The 21242-nt window shown below is 46.9% G+C and overlaps 1 protein-coding gene across 1 annotated transcript; it reads right to left on the bottom strand.

Moving 5' to 3' along the window:
- Positions 1-8365: 8365 nt before the first annotated feature.
- On the bottom strand, positions 8366-19552 carry Thbs1 (thrombospondin 1). The gene is made up of 19 exons (XM_051144366.1): positions 19434-19552; positions 18638-19197; positions 17710-17785; positions 17232-17434; positions 17015-17137; positions 15973-16066; positions 15132-15305; positions 14439-14615; positions 13940-14113; positions 13579-13706; positions 13313-13465; positions 12729-12947; positions 12135-12242; positions 11408-11567; positions 11169-11287; positions 9703-9937; positions 9291-9518; positions 8853-9124; positions 8366-8467 (listed from the first exon to the last, which is right to left on the bottom strand). The coding sequence occupies exons 1-19, from the start codon at positions 19498-19500 to the stop codon at positions 8366-8368; spliced, it is 3372 nt and encodes a 1123-aa protein (XP_051000323.1). The 5' UTR covers positions 19501-19552.
- Between the last annotated feature and the right edge of the window lie 1690 nt (positions 19553-21242).

Raw genomic sequence — 21242 nt, 5'->3', positions numbered from 1 at the left:
CAGTATCACCTACTATCCATTTATATTCCACTTGAGGTTGAGGTTGAGCTCAAACCGCAGTCTCATGTCTCTTCTGTCTGCTTGGCTACTTGACAGCCTCCCATTCACTTCTGCAGCTTTGCCTCTCAACTCCCATTTCTCTCCTGCTCCCATTTCTTTAATTACTTAGGCTCAAAATCTGAGTCATTATTGAGTTTTTCCCCTTGATTCTTCTAATGTCCCCAGGCTGCACTCTTAAGCACCAAGCATTTTGGTTCTCTTCTCAGTGTCTCCGATGCCCAGTCCTTCTTTTCGTCCCCTTCCCGCTGTTGACAGTGTTCCCACGTTTCCTCAGAGTACACCTTAATGAGCACATTTTGCGTGACAGTTGCTGGCTGGACACTGCATGTTGAATACGTTCTCACTTCTTTTACTCACTGTTGAAGGCCTCCCGGTCTGACCTGAGGTTCTCTTGTCAGACTCCACCAGTCTGGTTACAGCTAGATTAGGCTTGGGACTTCAAGTTCTTTCCTGTACTTCTGGAGCTCAGACGGGTTCAGATTCCTTCGGTGGAAGGCAACATGCTCACCAGTACACCACTAATGCTATGTGTTCCTTCGATGATGACTGGGCATAAACCTGTCCTCTCTGGTCACCCCCATTGATGGTTTCTCAATGTTTGAGCATGCTGTCTCTCTGGTGGATCACTTTTCGTACACTCCCTGGACATAGTATGTGCACATGCAAGTTCCTTAAAACCATATGACCTTTTAAAGAACAGAAAATAGGACTACTACTGCAGTGACATAGAAGTGTAGGCATCTGTGTGACACAATGATTTCATCTTTTGATTATATATGCAAACTGAGATTTCTTGAGTGTGTGCAGATCCTGGAGTCAGCCTTGAGTGTCTTTCTTCGAGAGACATCTACCTTATTTTTTTAAAGCAGTGGGACCTGAGGCTTGCCAGTTAGCTTTGTTTATCTATGTAGCCGCTGCACAAATATTCGAGTTCCTACTGTGCTTTGCACACTTTTCTAGGTTCTAGGAGGGCAGCTTTACTTTCAGCACTGCCGACATTTATAGTAAGACATGTTCTTGCTGCGGAGGCTGTCTTGTGTGTTTTGAAAGTTAACGAAGTCCCCAGCTTAGCTTCTACTCAGAAGATGACAGTCACAACAAGCGATATCTCTAGACATTGCCAAGTGTTCACTGGGCACCCTTCCCAGCTGAGGACCATTGCTCTAGGCTGTAAGAAGAATAGGTCACAGATACTTCTCAGTATGTTAATGAAGATGAGCATACGAGTGGGCCATGTGTAACAACTTCAAGACAAAGTCCACGAGTGACATTACAGAGGAAACAATGAACACTGGGGAGCCGGGAGGTGGAATTGAAGGTCAGCCCTCCAGGCTGAATGGCCCTTCACTGGGTGGCCCTTGACCACTGCACAGAGAAGTACTCAATTTTACAAAAAGCCAGGGCATGCCTGTGAAGCTATGGTCCCTTCCGTATATGCGCCAGCTCTCTCTACACACTTCTTTTGCACACTGTGACAGTGTCGCTACATTGAGTCTGTAAATTTGCACACTCTGAGTATGTCCTCTAGTTGGAGTTATAACACACACAGCCTTCTGCAATTGCTTTTTATACACAGCACAGTGCTTTCCAGATTTATCCACCGTGCCGCATGTATCCGTGTTCTGCTCTTTTAATTTTTGAGTAATGTTCCCTTGTATTGATATGGCCGATTCTATTTATCTGATGGACTGTTAGGCCTTTCCCACTTTTCAGCTATCACATGTAATTCTGATACAAATATTTGCATCTGAGTTTTTATTGGACATTATGCTTTTCCTCCACTTAGTCCTGTTCCTAGGAGTGGAGTCGCCAGGCCTATGGTAACAGTTTAAAACCTGGCAGATAGTTTTTGATTTTACATCCCACAACTTTCTCTTGATTCCTTTTATTGTCTTCTCTTAATTTACTTTCATTTTGTTTCTACCTTTTTAATTTATTTTTATTTTTGCTAACCTTTCCATCGAAGGTAGAAAAATACATTCTGTTGTTGACACAGTGTTTTTCCTCTCTTTTAAGAGAAAAAAAGCAACCAGTGCCCATCTATCTTATACGTAGCACTTACTTTTGGCTTCAGCCTACTCCTCAGAAACTTAGTAGAAAGCAAAAAGGTGATTTTGATGTCTTCCCCTAAATCTTCAATCTCTCACCCTCCCATGGTTTTCTGAACTGTAGTTTCTCTGTGGGCCATGTCTGCAGCTGTGGTGACTGTTCTGTGCTGTCACACAGGCCAGGCTCATTCTGCTGTACGGCCAAGTGAATGGCTCGATGCTTCAGAGGATGCGTTTCTGACTGTAGAATCACTGTGGTTATTTTATTTGCAGATGAGCAGCAGCCCGGGGATGCTGTGGACGAACCAGAAGAACACGGAGCATGACTTTCTAGGGTTTAAGCTTAAGAAAGTTGCAAATTCAGTTGCATTATATTTTTCCTGAGTTCTTTGTATTCGGTGATGGCATCAAAGAGACAATTCCTCAAAGGATCGCAACATTTGAATTCCCTTCTGTGCTGATTACATTTCTTTGGTATTTTTGAAACTTGGAGTATAAATGTTTGATGGGTTTTAGTCATTGAAATTCCTGGGAAATTTGTTTACAACCATGTCACTAGTCTTACAGTCTTCAGGAAACTTTATAAAAACCAAAACTGTAAGGTGTGCATGCTGTGCTGAGTCTAGCGGACATGAATTTATTGTTTTTTACTTGTCACATTTTTGGGGGGCAATGCTGAGGATTGAACTCAGGACCTTGTGCATTTGAGGCAAGCACTCTGTCATCAGGCTGTATCTTCAGCCCTCTACATTGTTTTTTCTTTCTTTCTTTCTTTCTTTCTTTCTTTCTTTCTTTCTTTCTTTTTTTTTTTTTTTTTTTTTTTTTTGTTTTTTGAGACAGGGTTTCTCTGTGTAGCCCTGGCTGTCCTGGACTCACTTTGTAGACCAGGCTGGCCTTGAACTCACAGCAATCCCCCTGCCCCTGCCTCCCGAGTACTGGGATTACAGGTGTGCGCCACCGTGCCTGGCTTTCTACATTAGGTTTCCTGTGTTTCCACTCTATGATGATTCAGGGGACTGTTTTTCTGCTTTCTCTTCCCCTTCTTTCTGCCTAATTAATGGTTGTCAATAAGAACAGTGCAACTTGGGGAGAAATGAATTCCTGAAACAAAGGGACGTTGGCAGAGTCTGTGCTGTCTTGATAGTGATGATTCCTTCCTTAAGTTGAGTGTGATAGATTATTTATTACTCTTGGTCTATTATGTTCTCCTGGAGTTCAGGCCTTTTAGCATACAGGGAATCCAGGTGAACCTTATTAAATGCAGCATTATCTCAAGAGAGAAGGTCTGTCTAGTTCCGAGCCAGTGACTGGATGTCCTAAGAAGCTTTTATGGTCACATGTGCAGGCTGAGTTTGGCCTCCTAGATGGAAGTCTAGTTCACAATAAGCTGCGGCTCCGGCTTTAGTTTGGATTATGGTGTGCACATCCTTGTTCTTTTCCAGCACGCCTTCATCGGTGCTGCTTGACAGTAATGGTTGCTTACCTATTTTCCTGCTTGTTGAAATGAAGAATTCTATAGCTACTATTTTCAAGAGCATCCAACACTCATGTGGATGTCTTTATCTAGTCTTTCTGTTTCAATTGTTTGTTCATTTCTGTTGAGTTTGTTTTTGAGATACAGGAGATTGAACTCAGGGCCTTGCGCATGCTAGGCAAGCACTCTACCACTGAGCCACACCCATTCACAATCGCAACAGCACACACTGATGTCCATCTGTTGCCCTGTGATTTCTCTTAATGCCTGTGTTTTGCTAGCATCAAATGCCTGTAAAAGTTAAAAACCACAGTTTCAGATCCCCCAGCATGATTGTGGCACTCGTGGGTACTGAAGAGTTTGTAGGAACAGAGGGCAGACTGGCGTGGTGGGCATTTGGAGTGGGACTGAGTGAAGCTTCAGAAGGTTCAGACTTTATACATCCATGCTTTCCTTGTATGTGAGGTACGTGTATAAAAGGGGCATGAAGGGAGAGAGAGAGAGAGAGAGACAGAGAGAGAGAGAGAGAGAGAGAGAGAGAGAGAGAGAGAGAGAGAGAGAGAGGAGGAGAGAGAGAAGAGGGAAGGAAAGAGAGGAGCACAAAGAGCAACCGTTTCTGTGGGAATTGCACAGGCTTATGACTTTACAGGATGCTTCTGCAGATGGTGTTTGAGGTCCAAGGAGCCTGGCTATTGCCAGAGTTAGCTAAGGGGAAGGAGATAATGACATTTAGTGATGAACTTTTTAATGAAAAGGAGTAACATTATTCCATAGCACGTCCCCTGAAAAGTGGCAAGGGCGGATAATTGAGATACCCCACATAATTTAGCAGTCAGTCTCCTGAGTGAAAACCAAACCAAGCCACAGCACACCACTCTGGCTTCCTCTAAGCTGCCATTAGAACAAGAACAAGAATAAAAATTATGGCGGGGGAGAGGCGAGCACAGACTAATACACGATAGAAAGGAATAGTATGGTTCCTTAGGCAGCACCCTTTCTTTAGTGAGCCACAAGCACCACCTTAGCTGTGAAATTTCCAGGACCCAGTTTACGACCTTTCAGCTAAACATGCCAGTCCTCTCCTGTATGAGTTGAAACCTGTCATCTGGGTGATGTGATTCTAGTTTTGAACAAGTCTTTACTCTGTTATTACCTCCTGACTTGAAGGCCATTCTCACAGTGACATGGAATAGGCCTGGGCTAAATAAAACCTCTTCTCTGGCCATGTTTTCTGCCTCATCTTGGCATTCCCCTCTGGCAGTTTTGTGCAACATTTTACTAAAAACTAAATGGAATTCTTTCCCACGAGTCCACATAGCAAACAGTCTGAGAGAAACTGAGGACACATTTTAGATAATTAATTCTCTCAGATCATTTCCTCAGCATGGGCTAGTTCTTACGGCTTCACCGTGGGTCTGGGGGGCGACGGGGCACCTGGTCTGTGTGCCACTCCAGTCAGTGGTTTTACAATAGAAAAGGTCGGCCGGGGAGGCAGTGTCCATCTTGCACAGACCTCAAAGCCAGATCTTTCACCTAGTAGAATGTCCTTATTGATCTATGTATTGGGACTAGAAATAAGCTGGATCTTCACACTCATAGTTAATCCACCGAAGACTCCAGTTCTGCCTATTAGCCCTGCCGTGGTGTACATGTGCTGTGTGTTAAGAATGCCTTTGGCCCACCTCCCATGAGAGCCAGCCACACAAAATAAAACAAACATGGACACAATAAGTATAAATATAAATTTCCATATGATTTATTGTTGTTCCTTGTATGTAAGAAACAGTAATATACAAGTTACACTGCTTTAGAATGTAAAATGGATAAAAATGTGTACAAAAAAGCACGTTCCTAGAAAAAAGGGTATTAGCAAATAGTAAAAACTGGGAAGTAAAAAGCAAAAATGAAAACAAAACCAAAGAAACTAAAACAAAACAAGAAAAACCAACATATCTTCAGTGTGCAAACATATAAAAATAGAAATACTAACTCTACAGGCAGTATTTCCTGATAAATTATTTAAATAGCATATCTACATAGTCTGAGATCTCTATTCCAATGGCAATGATAAAATAATTTATAAAAATAAAGCAACGGTGTACAAGATGATAGAACAAAACCAGAACTTTGAGAAGTTGTATTTAACATTTCAAAGCTATTTCTTTATTGGGATCATCCTCTGCAGAGGATTTTTATGCTATATACAACACCGACTTTTTAGACATGACAGTAGTTTTAAGTTTATTGACACTTAAACTCTTTCTACTTGATCCAAAATTCTTTACTCAGTCACACAACAAATGAGGTAATATTTGTATATAAGTTCCACCTTTGTCTCTTGGGAAAATGAAAACAAACAAACAAACAAACAAACAGGTGATTATGTTTTCTTCTCCAGGGAAATAGGCACTAGGGGCAGCGGGGACTAGCCTTAGAGTGCTCGTGGTCTCCTTTATAAGAAGAAACACGTGCAAATGGGTAGCCACCGAATTCCACTTGAAAAAAGAGAAAACAAAGCGGGAGAAGCCAGAGGAGTTAAAATCATTCACTCTAAGCCTGAAAGTGAAAGGCAGCGGCTTCTGCTGGTTTTCCACACGCTAGTTTTGGAGAGATTTGCTGATCTGCCTCAGCTACCTGCTTGCAAACATTTGCCATATGCAATGTAATTCCAGGTAGAACAGGGTTAATAAATAATCTGTATTTACAGTCTTACAGTCATAAAGACTCACTACGAAGGAGATTCAGATAGTCCCATGCTCCGTGCTTCAGTACAATCCTTCAGACGGGTCCTCCAGAACAGGGAGAAAAAAATATATATATTTTACATCGGTAAAGCGCTTGTTAAACAAAAACCAGAAGAGAGTGGAAAACTCCATGGTAATTGAGGAAAAAAAAAAAAAAAAAAAAAAAAAGGAATGTTGAAGTTAGGTTGATAGAGATTTTGTGCCTTTCTAACCATAACAAAGGCATACTGCCCCTCCTGCAGAGGCAGCGAGAGCTCACTGAGGTGGTGGGGTTCTCCTGCTGGCCTGCTACATGTGCACACTGGACGTGCAGAATAAACCAACAGTTCCAGCGCGACCAGCCAAGGGCAGCCAGCACGGCCTTACACTTCTGACCCCTACTCTGGCCACTGCAGGTGATGTGTGTGAGAAGCGCCCAAAGGGAGGAAGTCCAGAAGCCAGGCCTTAACCTCCCTTCCCTGTTCACTCAAGTGCCTGCATCGATGGCTGGGTTAATCAGCTCACACCATCAGCATAAGGAAATGATTTAGTACCGACCAAGTAACAGCTCCTCCTAGAAACATAAGATTTTCTTCCTACAGTCATGTTTTGGCTATGCAACCTCCCTGTGCTTTGGTTCCCGCCTCCCACTCCTGAGGACCTACGCCAGGGGCGGTTTGGCGGGGAGGCCTTCTTTCTGACATGCCTGAAGCTGCTTCTGAGTGTGCTGCTCAGAGGTGACCTCACAGAAGCCCTGGCTCTGTGAGGAAGGCAGAGTGGAGCGGGCACCTTCCCAGCGGGAAGCAAATAGACGCTTCTGCTTTTACAAAAGCAAACCAAAGCAATTCTTCATGTTCTTGGAAGATGTGTTCTCATTCGTTAAGGGCCGAGCGCTGAGTCTGGGTTTGAAAACTGCATTTTCTTGAGGCAGGTCACATGCTCTAGAAGTCCACACTATGCAAGAAGAGAAGCAAGGAAGGCAAGGAGAAGTGATCCTGGCAGGGGAGGGGGCGGTTCTTTAGCCCTTGGTTCCAGAAGGTGCAATGCCAGCGCTGGCTACGATCGGCAGCTAACGATTAGGAATCTGTTAAATAAACAAAGACGCGCATTAATGAGAACTAATCCGCAAGCACACCCTCATCTTAGTATAATCATCAAATGAGCAAGTCAGTCAGGGCTAACTCTCTAGCTTTGACAGGGACAGACTCATGAGTCCCTATCCCGGCCCCATCCACATTAGCCTAACTACTGGTGTCATCCTTGCTCGGGTCATGTTTATGTAGCCATGTTGCCGAGACTTTGCTCTTGATGCCTTTGCGCTTGCAGACATTGGACTCAGTAAACACGTACTAAACACTTCTTCGGTGGCGGCTCCAACACTGGACTCAGGATTTAGGTAATCACGTGAAGAAAATGGAGGCAGCAAAGCTAAAGCTTAGTGAAAATTAATCCCCTCTCTGCTCTTGGTCTTGAAAGGGACAGGCAGTGCTTGTGATGGCATGAATAAAACCACAAGCCAAGTGTGAGAGATATAAACACACACACCTTTAAAGTGTTACCAGCAAGGGCCAATGCTTGTAGCTACTTGTTTAGTGTCTGCCTCTGACTTGTATAGGAAAAGCTCGGAGACTCCTGGGCAAACTAATATTCCTGATGGGGAATCAGGATTCCGTAGACATTCTCATGGTTAGCATTTTATCCGCAAAAACAAAATAGAAATGACTAGCCCTATCCCCAACATAGTCTTTACATGAGACCCTTCTGTCACTGTCATCCTTATTAATCTGGAGACACGTTCACTATACATTCACCACAGTGTCGCTCCTACCTCGACATTCGTATTTCATGTCTGAGAAGAACACCATTTCCTGAGAGAAGACAAACAGGCCCAGTCTACCGCCAGCGTAAGTTTTGTCATAGATGGGTCCTGAGTCGGCCATGATTTTCTTTCCTTCATACATCACCACTCTGCATGGGGGGGGGGGGGAAGATCTTATTCATGAGACTGCTACTTCTTGGTCTTATCTTTGTGACTGCAGCGAAATTTAATCACGGCAATCTTACCTGATAAAGCCTGTCTTTGGCCTGTGGCTGAGGCGCCATCTGTAAGCGGTGAAGTCTTTCCAGCCTATGTGACGAGGGTCATGCCACAGGGTGCGCACCTGAAGGAAAAGGACCAGAAAAGGTTGAAACACGGCTTCCCTCTGAAGCTTCATATTTCATTCCACAAGAACCTGCTTAAAAGGCACCGAGTCAGCCTCTATTTGGAGAGCGGGCAGTGTAGAGTTTCCCCCAAGGCATCTCCCATGTAGGTATAAAGCAGAGAGGAGAAAAGGCAAGGAGGGTTTTGTTTAAGTGGCCGATGCTGCCTGTGGAGTTCAATCAGAGCGCGCTCTCTCCTAGCACACCATTATAGCTTTGTCCCGTGGTTGATGAGGCGGGGCTCTTGACTACTGTGACTCCTTCGGGGGAACTTGGCCAAAGCACTGTCTCCCATGCTCCCCAAGGGCCCACCGATTCTCCCTTTTAGACGACGTGGCTTCTTACCTGGCCAGGGGTGTTTCCTGTGTGCCACAAAGCATTCCTCAGGTGCTCGCCAGGCCCTGTGGTGGAATTCACAACCTTTACAGACAGGCCGGAGTATCCCTGAGCCCTTGTGGGGTTGGTGTCCCAGTAGGACTGGGTGACTTGTTTCCACATCACAACGTAGAAGCGGCTGCTAGACTGGTAGCCAAACACAAAGCCAGCGTAGTCATCGTCCCTCTCAGTGTTGATGAAGAAGGTTCCACTGAAGTCCACGGCATTAAACTCATCATAACCTTGAAGGCAAGGCCAGCATCAGATTAAAGACTGTGGCTTTTATGGCATACCCCACGATGTTCCCAGATGTCCTGAGTAGCCAAAGGCCATAGGTATGATGCTCAAATTTCATATTTGCCCCCTCCTGGCATATTCCCACCTGGATCTAAGGAGCTCATTGCTTACCCACAGCAAGGCCAGGATCACAGTTGACAGTCTGGACAAGCTCTTTGCCCTGATGGCGCACAACCCAGTTAGGGTCGTTTTGGGAGGTCCCTTTGGGATCTAGCGGAATCATCTGGAACCGGCGGAAATCGGTTTCACTGATGGCAACATTTTCAGGACAGATGTCATCAATGTCTGGCACATTGTCATGGTCAAAGTCGTCTTTGCAGGCATCACCTCGGCCATCACCTAGGGTCAAAGAGGGTGAAAGTTCAGTGAAATTCTGAAATGCTATTATGAGTGGGTCACAAGTTCACTATCTTGTCAAAAAACTGGTGTCTTGTTGCTTTGTCCTTTCGGATACTCCATTCTCACACCTTCTATCTAGACAGCTGAGATGCTAAGCTTGTCAGTAAGGGCCACAGCGACTCACCATCAGAGTCCTTCTGGTCAGGGTTGGGCACCAGCCTGCAGTTGTCCTTGTCATCAGGGATGCCATCGTTGTCGTCATCATGGTCACAGGCATCGCCTTTGCCGTCCTTATCATGGTCGGCCTGATTGGCATTAGGCACATAGGGACAATTGTCCAGATTGTTCTGGTGGCCGTCTTCATCAATGTCCTGATTGTTGTCACAGGTATCTCCTATGCGGTCTGAGTCAGAGTCCAGCTGCAAGAGAGGCGTCAACAGTAGGTGAGTCAAACTAAGGTCACCTTCTACTCCAGGCCCGGAATCGTAGCAGCAGTCTCTTCAGACTGCATTAATGTGTACGAGACATCCATCACTTTTTAACTTAAAAAAAAAAAAAGCATTTGCCTTTCTTCATCTATTTCATAAATATTTCATCTTTTGGCTCAGATAAAGTCAAACTCTGAATTTTTTCCCAACAGACTTTCCCAGAGTTCTTAGCATTCAGTATGTGTGAGGTGCTTAGGGACCGGTTATAGAAAAACCGGATGTCCTCTTGCTAGCATTTCCGCTCGTTGCTTTTGAGATTTTTGCATGATGTTTGAATTTGCTTATAAAAGTTATTCTAGTCTGAGGATTCAAAAACCCACTCAGTGAGGTAAATGCTACTGAAGATATCTAACGTCTGGTAGACTCAAACTCAAAGCAGGAGATCTCAGTGCCACACGACCTGCAGCTAACACAAGTCACACACAGTTTCCTGTCCTGATGGCTTGACGTCATCTCGCTGTTAGCACGATACAACTTCATAAGGATAAGTATTAGGAGAAACTTCAATTCTCATTTCTCTAATCCTTAGGAAAACATTCTATGCAAATTTCTGATTGCCAATAGGCCTTTTAGAACCATCATTTGAGGAAAAAGAAAAATCAATTTACTTTATTCCTGGAAAGTCGTGATGCACAGCAACTAAAAGGGAAACTCTCTGATATTGGAAGCCTATGGATTAACTTCCGATTGTCACACCTATAGCGCGGTGGGGAGGAGACTGTGAGCCTGGGTTTAATGGGAGAATGGGAAACACTAGACTCGTCCAGCGTTGAGCATTTTAGTGTTCTCCCACTACATGCTGTTCCTAGCCATCGCATAGATGTTTCCTTCTGCTTCTGGATACTGCCTTCCTCTTGGTTTTACCTGCTTGGACATGACTATAGAGCTGGCAACCTCAGCTCTTTGTTTTGTGTAATTTATCTTGACGGCGCTCACAAGACTGAGGTTACAAGAGTTCTACACTAATCTCTGCAAGGGTTTGCCAAGGGCTCACGTCAGGCAAGCTCTTTACAGCCACACATTGCATATGGCTCTGGGGGTCCTGGGAACTCTGGTAATGGCAGGGTCTTGGAATCTATTGAACTCACTTCACTCTTTCAAAGGCTTAGAAAGGGAGACATAATACCTCACTATCGGAGAGATGCCGCTGGAGTTCACCTACCTGGTCTGGGTTGTGCTCCAGGGGGCAGTTGTCACACTGATCTCCAACCCCATCCATGTCAGTGTCCCTCTGGTCCACATTGTAAACATACTGGCAGTTGTCTCGCTCATTGAGGATTCCTATGGAGGGGGGTGTACATGAGAGCTGAGTCCTGCAGCCCCACATAAACGACACATTCACAGCCACTAAGTAAGCTGTGCGTGTCTCTGTCCCCGCTGCCAAGCCAGGGGGTGCCTCACCATCTCCATCGATGTCCACAGCACAGGCATCTCCCTCCCCATTGTTGTCTGTGTCGGCCTGGTCAGGGTTGTGGTTGTAGGGGCAGTTGTCACAGCGGTCTCCCACATCGTCTCTGTCGTAGTCATACTGGGCTGGGTTATAATGGAATGGACAGTTGTCCTGCAAAGAGGAGAAATGGATGCTCTGTGGTGCTGCCTGGGAAGCCAGCTGATGCCTTCAACCCCACACACTGTAGTATAAACCCTCAAAGATCTGCAGTAGTTATTTTGTACTTGGTCAATATACTGAGTATTCAGTGTAAGTAAAATTCCAAGACAGGATGACACGATGGTGAAAACTAGATTATTTTTGATTACAATTAAGAGAAATATATAGACATATAAGATATGCATATATAGCTACATAACACAGTATATACTTGCACTATCTCTGCTCTCATTATAAAAATACATTCATTTAGGCATTGTATCTGAATGCCACTGTATGCACGATAATTTCCCAACCTGGGGGAGTTTGTGATGAAAAGCTAAAACTCTTACTTTAACAATTCTTTCAGTATCATCTGTGTCCTCAAATTACTGAGACACACTTGACACGTTTCCATTTATTCTCTATCTCAGTTTGGCCTGTGTTTTTGCTAAAACTCTGCAATGCCCTTGAATCCCAGTGTCCCAGGCTGTCATTGTGCCGCAAGGATGAAGGAGGAGTGGAGAATTTTGTCCCTACCCTGTCATCTGGGATTTTGTCGTTGTCGTCGTCATCATCACAGGCATCGCCAATTCCATCTTTGTCATAGTCTTCCTGCCCAGAGTTGGGAAGGTTGGGGCAGTTGTCCTGAGAAAAAGGAGACGTACGTGACAGCTACAAGTTAGCATTCCTTTGCTTGACACACATAGGGGTCACACCGGCACGGCCCCTATGTCTGTATATCTAATCTACATCTATTCTATCCTAATAGGATGCTCAGGTGCAGGCAAGTTTTTATGAGAAGGCGAAGCTATGAAATGTATCATGGTGTGTGTATAAAGTTAGGTAGTTTGTATAAAGCTCTAGGCTCCATACATGCTGTGAACACAAGTCAGACTCTGCAAGGTGCCAGTTGAGCAGTCTTTCTGGATAAAAGAATTGAGACTCTGGGATACAAATGCCAAAAGAGTCTGTCTTGTTCATGACCTTTGCACCAAATGACTCCATGTTAGTGAGAGTTAATGCCTTTCTGCCTTTGGGAGGTTCAATCTTTGTTTCATTTTCAGTTTTGTAACATTCATGACTCCTTGCCACATTTCTGAGAGGGAAACCCATGAGGGAAGCTGGCCGTACCTTTTTGCAGTGGTAAGTTGCATTGGCCACACACACCAGGTCCTCATTAGGCCAGCCATCGAGGTCTGTGTCCTCTCCACAGATGATGCCATTGCCTGCGTAGCCAGGCTTGCACTCACAGCGGTACATCGGGTCACTGTAGTGACCCAGGTAGTTGCACTTGGCATTCTTGTTGCAGTCGTGCGTCCCATCCGTGCAGGGGTTTCGAGGCTTGCACACCTGAGGGTACAGCATCCCAATGCTATCACGGAATGTTTAAAAGTCCCAAGACACCATAGAGTCCAGCTCCCTCCCATCCTGATGCAAACAGAGGCCCCATTTGGGAGAAAGGTGGTATTCCTCTGCTCCCTTTCCATACTCTCTGAGGCTGTCCAGGCTATTAGTAAATGCTGTTTTACACTGAATTTTATTGGAACTCCTCAGTATGTGTAAGCCCATCTGATCACAGTTTCTTTCAGCACAACATTTCCAAAGATATTGGCTGCCCAGTCGTTCATCGAAGACTGTGTTCGGTGCCCTCACTGTTTGTTTGCTGTTTGGTCAAGGACAGCCTTCTTCTACTCTGGCCTGCTTGTCTACTGTACCTGTTTGTTGGCCATGGCATGTTCGACACCTCGGCCAAAGGGTTGTGGGCCTGTGAATCTTGGTGGGCAGGGCAGGCAATTGTAACCAGGGTCTGTGTTCTTACACCGATGTTCTCCATTGTGATTGAAGCAGGCATCAGGTACTTCTTTGCACTATGGAGGAAATGAGAGTTTGCTTAAAATGTGGAAGATGATGTTTTATGGAAGGGCCCTCAGCCAAGTTAGCGGCTTTCTTCATTTGGGTAAGAGAGCCCTTGGTTGCTTACCTCATCGACGTCTTTGCACTGGATGCCATTTCCACTGTAGCCAGGCGGACATGCACCACATTTCCAGCTCCCATCAGGATAGCTAGTACACTGGGCACCAGCAAAGCAAGGATTGGACAGGCATCCATCTGAGATGAGGTAAGAGACAGGGTAAGTGGTTGTGTCTAAGTTGTTACTTAAACATGACACAAAATAAGACATTGCAGGGTCTCTGTTACCGGTAATGGTCCCCTGGGTCTTTCAGTAATCAGACCCACCAGGACCAACGAAAGCTGGACCCCCACCCCAACCAGTGAGTGCTATGTTACTCATAACATAGAATGCTCCCAGGGTGGCTTTTGTCCCTGGCTTCACAGCTTACCGATTGGACAGTCTTGCTTATTGCAAACTTGATTTTCTGTCACGTCACCAACACAGTCTTTGCCTCCGAACTGGGGTGCGGGGTTGTTACAGAGTCGGCTGCGTCTCTGCACTCCTCCTCCACAGGTGACAGAGCAGATGTCCCATGGTGACCAGGGACCCCAGCCTCCATTGACTGCAAGAAAATCAGTCACGTGTAAAAAAATTAAGTTTTCAGGTGCCTTATCTGTCCTAGCAGCCTGTTCTGAGCCTGTTAGAAATGCCTCCTAACCTGACTCATGGGGAGAATGTTTGGGAATTAGGGAGGGTTGAAATGGTTTTCTTTCTGTTTTTCATTAAAAGAAGCTGCTGACCATGCAAGACTTTATTTCTGTTTGTTTCTTTAGTGAGTGAGCTCTCCATGCTCCATGGTCCACTGAACTAACTGGGCGCCGCAGATAGCAGGCAACCAGCTGGGCAGAGCTACCTCGCCAAGTGTCCCCGGGTCAGGCCACACTTACTTGGGCAAGCATCTTTCTTGCAGGCTTTGGTCTCCCGAGCTTCACCTTCACAGGGCTTCCCATTCATCTGGGGAGTGGGGGAGTTGCAGAGCCGGATCCTTGTGATCACACCATCACCGCAGGTCACGGAACAGGATGACCATGGGGACCAGTGACTCCAGCCACCATCCTGCTTAACTGAAATGGCAAAGCTGATGGTCACAAGTGGTGCTGCTTTGGAGGGGGCCACAAAGAAAGTCTCAACACCCAATGATTCCAGCAGGTGATCAATGGCAACCTAAACTAGTGTGTAGTAGAAACTGGCTATTGCCACATCAGTGTCAATGGAGAAACTCTCGCAGGAAGTGTAGTAGTTGACTGTCAATAGCCTGACATTTGTAGGTCACTGTGCTAGAGCCAAACTCTATTCTAATTGTTTTACATGCATTATCTAGAGAAAAGTGCCTAGTATAACTTGATCAAGAATGGCCATTAGTCCCATTTTATAGATGATGGGGTGGGGGAGGGTTGGGGGGTCGGGCAGGGCGTGCTCAGGGAAGGAAGGTCACGCTCAAGCGTGCAGAGGTTGGGAGTGTAATAGAGACTCAGATTCCAAGCGCAGAACCTGTGCTCTCAGGCTACTTGCTATGGGATTGCTCTTGATGGTGACAGCATTGAGAGGAGAGATCACCCCTTAGCGGCTATGACACTTACATCTTTTGTCGCATTCCTGAATGTGGCAGGTCCTTGTCTGTACGGAAGAGCCCTCGCATCTGTTGTTGAGGCTGTCACAGGATCGACCACGTTGCTGAATCCCATTGCCACACGTGGCAGAACAGGTGGTCCACTCAGACCAGGGAGACCAGCCATCGTCAGCAGAGTCACTGGCTGTGGGGAGGAAGGAACGAGGAATGAGGGCGCTTAGCATCTCATGTCTAAGACAATTTGCTTTTAGAGGGCCCTGTTTAGGATCCTTCATTGCCAGAGGTTGCAGAGCAGCAGGTTTCTTTTCTAAATCCTTTTTCCATACTCCTAGCTTATTGAAAGTATGATTAACAAATTGTTTGCATTTATGGACACACTAGATGCTTGGCTGTCCAAGTCTGTTGTGACATAATAATGACAGTGGAGCTGATACACACGCCCGTCATTTACAGGCTCTTGTGTGGTGCTGACGATCTACCCTCCCGGAAACTCAACAGTTGCTGTCAGTTTTCCAGTGGATAATTTTTCTCTAACAGAAAGATCAACTAACTTAAGCCTGCCACCGTATTCATCTCTGCTCCTCAGAGCACCACAGTAGAATGCTTAAATGTTGCCAAGATTATTCATTGCCTATGCTATAACCCGATGGGTGGTAAAGATTTGGTCCCCTCGGAGGTTTGGCGTCTGTCCAATAGACCAACTGATAGTTACCTAAGTCTGTCTGCAAGAATCTGGCTGGAAACATCTGATGGAATTGTGAGGGGCTGGGCTCTGTTGCTGTGCCAGCTGTCAGGATGCTCCCAACCTTAGCCAGCCACCAAGGGATGGTTACACCATTTTAGGGACTTACGCCAACACCGTGGGCAGCATTCTCCATCAGGAACAGTGGCATTGGAGCAGGGCATGATGGGGCACAACACCTTTTTGCAGATGGTAACTGAGTTCTGCAAGGCAAGAGAAGGAGAGGGAAATATGTTACCAAGCACATTACAAAGAGGACCTTTCTGTGACATTTTCACTCAGGCAGTTTTTATGGGAGGGATGTCCCTCTGCTGGAACCATAGTCCTCACTGTCACATAGTTCCAGGGCTAATTCGCGCTCCATTCTTTGGGAAAGTTCTTTTTTAACTGCTACTCAGGCAGGTGTGGAAGTTACAGAAGAATGCATTTGTATAAGGGAAACCAAGTTTTGTATTGATGCCATTTACATATGTAGATGTCATATGAGTTTATTAAATGTAGGTATGGCTTTATCACATATTGGAGAAAGATGAGGACTTGATGGAAGTTGTGTCTCAAATTCAGTGGTCAGTAGTTTGCATTTAAATTTTGCTTTTCCTGGGGAGCTAGAGATCTGAGCAGTGTCAGAAGAACCTCCCTGCCGGCGCTGAATACAAATCAGGGCTGGTCGAAAAAGAATGCCCTAAGCAGGCTTTCTGCACCTGCCATTCAATACTGAGCCTTTGAACTAAAGCAGGTAAATGATATTCCAATGTTTAGGCAGATTTGTTCTCTTAGCTGCTCAGCCGAGAGTATAATTAAGACCTTGACAAACCATCTGAGATTTGAAGAGGAATTTGTAGATGTCATAATTACATATTAAAGAAAGAAAAATCACTTTGGCTGCTGACCAGATGTGTGTGGTCATCTGAGTATCTCCTGAAACATACGCCACCAATTCTTTGTTTTGTTTTTTGTTTTTGTTTTTTGCTTTTCAAGACAGGGTTTCTCTGTGCAACCTTGGCTGTCCTGGGCTAGCATTGTAGACCAGGCTGGCCCCGAACTCACAGAGATTCACCTGCTTCTGCTTCCCGAGTGCTGGGATTAAAGGCATGTGCTATCACTGCCTGGCACGCCACCAATTCTTATTGGTGCTTGTGAGTGTCCCTTACCTGGCAGTGACACTCGGTACAGCTATCAACAGTCCATTCCTCGTTGTTTTTGTACTGGACTCCATTATGAAAGCACAGGGGAGGCCGCCTCAGCTCACTGGCCAGCTCTCTGTTCTCTTCCGTCTGAAAGGGGAGAGTGTTCATGAGTGTCCAGTCTCCCATGAGACCACCCGTGGTGATCTTCAAGGGCTGGCAAGTGGGAGCAGAAGCCACTGACCACTTTGCGGATGCTGTCCTGGAGTGTGGTCACAATGGTGCGCAGGCCCCTGAGTTCCAGGACCATCCTGGATAGTTCGTCGCAGGAGAGGCCGCAGATGGCTTGCAGGTCCTTTGTTTTGTGGCCTATGTAATTGGTGCGGATAGCAGGGCTGGAGCCGTTCACCACGTTGTTGTCCAGGGTGAGAAGGATGTTGGTTGCTGCTAAGAAACAAGATGTGACACAAGGACTTCAGCACCTGATCTCACCGGTTCCCACCCTTCGGGTTCTTGGTTGTGAAAGATGTTTCATTTGGGATGACAGAGCGAGCGGGTGCATGCAAGTGGAGTGTCCTTTGAGAGTCATTTTTGTATACCTCAACCGTGTCCTCTGGGATGTTGTGTATCAGCCCCCCCCCCCCCGCGGATTACATTTCTCAGGGTGTTTTTGGTGGGACTCCCCAGAATTCTCCAAATCTTAAGCACACAGTGGCACTCACCGCTGGAGCAGCCTTTGTTCCTGAGAATGTCTTCTGGGGTGGTTCCAAAGACAAATCTCACATTCTGCAGCACCCCCTGTGGGCAGAGGACACACATACTGTAAAAGGCTAGGAGTGGGGGTGGGGCGGGGGCGGGCGGGGCGGGGAAGCTTGTTGTCTCATTCTGCTTGGAAAAGCCTGTGGTGGGTGCTCAGAGAGTTTAAAAGAACTGTTTTAGGATCACCCTACCAACAATTCAGACAGGCGTAAATTGTCAAAGATCTTCAAAATCCTAATTGTTTCTTCCGCCCACTTGAGCGTTTTACAAAGAACCTGGTTATGGGGCTGCTTGGGGCACACTGGAAGTGGAATCTTTATCCCAAGTCTAGAGGACAAGATACTCTCTCTAGGGTCAAAGAGTTAATGTGGGAGTTCAAAGCCACGCTTGTAAAAATAAAATCAGAAAGTTAAGGCAAGGAAGAAGTCACAGCAGCACCAAGCAGGCTGTTTCTCCTGCCTTGGACCCATACTGAAAGCATCCAGAACACCCAACCAGGGACTCGAATACTGACAAAATATCCTTTTCAAGCCATATTCAAATTGGTGGGTACATTTGATACAAGTTACTTTTCTAGGAGCATAAGGAGTGTCCCATACTGATACAGGCTGAGCCGAATAGGAAAACTATTTCTTATCTCTCCGGGTAGCTTTGAAAGCATGGTTCTCAGGCCCGGCATCATTACAACTTATTTCTTATTCTAAATGAAGTTTCTCAGGCCCAGTCACCTGACCTACCCAATCGGAAAAACCCTGTAGTTTGGGGGCAGCGGTAAATGGTTTAACCAGCCTTCTGGGGGGCGGTGTCTGTCTGCTCCTCTCTGCATTTGAGAACAGTTTAGTCTACAGATATTATCTCCATGTGGCCCTCGTGACAGGTAAGAAGATTTACCTGAAAGTTGTTATTGGCATCTCCCTTTGCGATGCGGAGCCTGGCGACACTGGCCAGGTCCTTGGTGAAAATACTCTGGATGGGAACGTCAAGTTCTGCGCTCTCCATCTTCTCACAGTCAACGTAGAGCTGCGCCCGGTCTTCTTGCACGAACAGTGTGATGCTCTTCCACTGGCCAGTGGCCAGGAAAGCTTCATCCACCGATACTACTTGGCGCTTCCCCAGCAGGCTCAGAATCAGGTCCAGTGTGCCGGTCTCGCCGTTGGAGACCACACTGAAGATCTGGCCAGTATTGTCTTTGCGTTCCACGGCCAGGAGTGTGCCATGGGTCTTCTTCATCTGCCTCAAGGAAGCCAGGAAGATGAAGCCTTTGTCTGCCCATACGGCATCCAATAGGTCTTGGAACTTGTTATCTGGCACCGGGGGGATCAGGTTGGCATTCTCAATCCGGAAGGCTGGGCTGGACGCATCTGGGCCCTTCACCAGTCGCCGCCCGGGGCCCCTGCGGGCAGCTCCAGTGAGTTCAAAGATGTCAAACACACCGTTGTCTCCCCCGGACTCTGTAAGGCAGAAGACAATCAACTTTTTAGGCTGGGTGTAGGGATCCTGGCTGTGAGGGGGGCGAAGGGAGAACTCTAGGCAACCCCTGGGCAGTAAGGGCTCAGAGGAAACACACGGAGAACGCAGGAAGGGTACACCTGAGCTAGCTTGCACCGCAAACCCCCGCCCCCAGCGAGAGAAAGAGAGAGGCGGGGTGGGGAGCTGGAGGAGGGGGGCGAGAATCTCTCAGACTCACCTGGAATGCGGTTGCTTCCACACACTTGCAACAGGAACAGGACACCTAGTCCCCAGACAAGCTCCATGGTGGAGCCTTTGTGCCCAACAGGGAGCCTGGAGCAAGAAACACAGGTGGCCAGAGGTCAGAGACCACAAAGCAAGGTGGGAGGGCAGAAGTGTGTGTGTGTGTGTGTGTGTGTGTGTGTGTGTGTGTGTGTGTGTGTGTGTGTGTCATTGGCCCTATATGTGTTGAAAAGAAAGACAAACAGATTTACTTTCCAGAGGGCATCCGGTAAAAACTAAGAGTGCCAGAGGCATGGAATTGCGGTGTTCAAGAATGAGGGGCATAAAGTGACTTGGAGGTTTCCCTTGCAGAGTCCTTTAGATAAGACTACAGAATGTATTTGGGGACAGGAATAGCAAAGTCCAGGGGTAAACTGAAGACTACTAGGTGAGAACATTTTGGGGTGCCTTGGAGGTATTGCTTGTGAATCCTAGGGCTGGAGAGAGCCGGTTCCGGAAAGTTCTTTTCAGCGGCTAGATAGGGCACAGTAAAGGCCAGTTAGGGAAAGCAAAGGGGGTAGGAGGTGGGGAGTCGCTGTCTGCAGGCCAGGTGCTCGGGGCGGCGGGTAGGGAGGTGGCTTACCTTAGTGTACCGGTGTACCGGGGCTCAGTAGCCGGGAGTGGTGGCAAAAGTTCAGCGAAGGACAAGGACCGCGAGTCCGGTGGAAACTCTGGGGCGCCCGAGGCGCCCGGAAAGACGGTGCTGGGACTGGGTAGCTGCGTCCGAATTGCCTGGAGAAGTCCGATGAGGCCGGCTGACTGCGCAGTGGCTGCCTCAACCTAGGAACCCTGGACCTTTTAAAGAGGTGCTCGCATTCCTGGGAATAGCTCTGGCCAATGGGCGTCTGGGCAGGAAGCGGGAGGGGGGTGACGGGAGGGGGGCTGGTTCCTCTCTCCGCACCCCCCTCGTTGCCTGGCGCGTAGCTCTCTGGCTGAAAGTCAAGGGGGGAAGGGGGAGGACACCGATCAGGCACAGGAACCCTGGAACTTCTCAGAAAAATAGATCTCCTCCCACGCAGCCCTGGCGTGCTCGGGCTCAGCGCTTAGGATCTTGCGCCATGCGGGCTGGACGGGCTCTACATGAGGGTCTGCAAACGCGAAGCTCCTTTGGGGACCACCTAAGACCTTTTAGCAGGGCTTTCATTCAAGCTCATCTTCTTGAATATTTTGATGACGGAGACGCTTGGGGATTGAGACAATCTGGTTTAAAAATAAACGTGAAGAGGGCAGTGGGTGAACGGTCGGAAGCTTCCTCCTGGTCTATCCTGGTGGAGTGGGGGATCCCTCGTCATCTGTACTTTGCGCCCCACTCCTGGCCCCCGCACGCCTGTCTTCCTTCTGGCTTACTAAGGGTGGCAGTGCTTCGGCAGGGCCAGCGGGACTGTGCACCAAGGTTGCCGTCCCACTAAGTTCAGAGTTCTTCCCCAGTTTTACTGTGCTCCCGCTAGGGGGCGGTATACGTATTCTGATTTAGGGGATTCCTCCAGAGAGTTTCTAGTGGCATTTTAAGGAAGCAAATTCGTACCCTGCGCTCTCAAGGCAAAACTGAAATTGTGTCTTGAAAAACAGTTTTGTGCCCACTCGTGTCACTTAACGTGACTCCTGATTGGAGAGTTTGCTGAACCATTTGGCTTCAGGATCTTACACCACGTACAGAACTGACCCGTAGAGTAATAAATTACTCTCTGCCTATTATTTTATTTCCCATCTCTGTCCCTAAACGTTCTTTTCATTTCTCGGCTCCTGAAACCAAGGTGTGGGTTAC

This window comes from Acomys russatus, chromosome 4, assembly GCF_903995435.1.
Source record: "Acomys russatus chromosome 4, mAcoRus1.1, whole genome shotgun sequence".
Lineage (NCBI taxonomy): Eukaryota > Metazoa > Chordata > Mammalia > Rodentia > Muridae > Acomys > Acomys russatus.
Note: the sequence above shows the minus strand (reverse complement) of the source record. Positions and strands in the feature narration are given on the sequence as shown.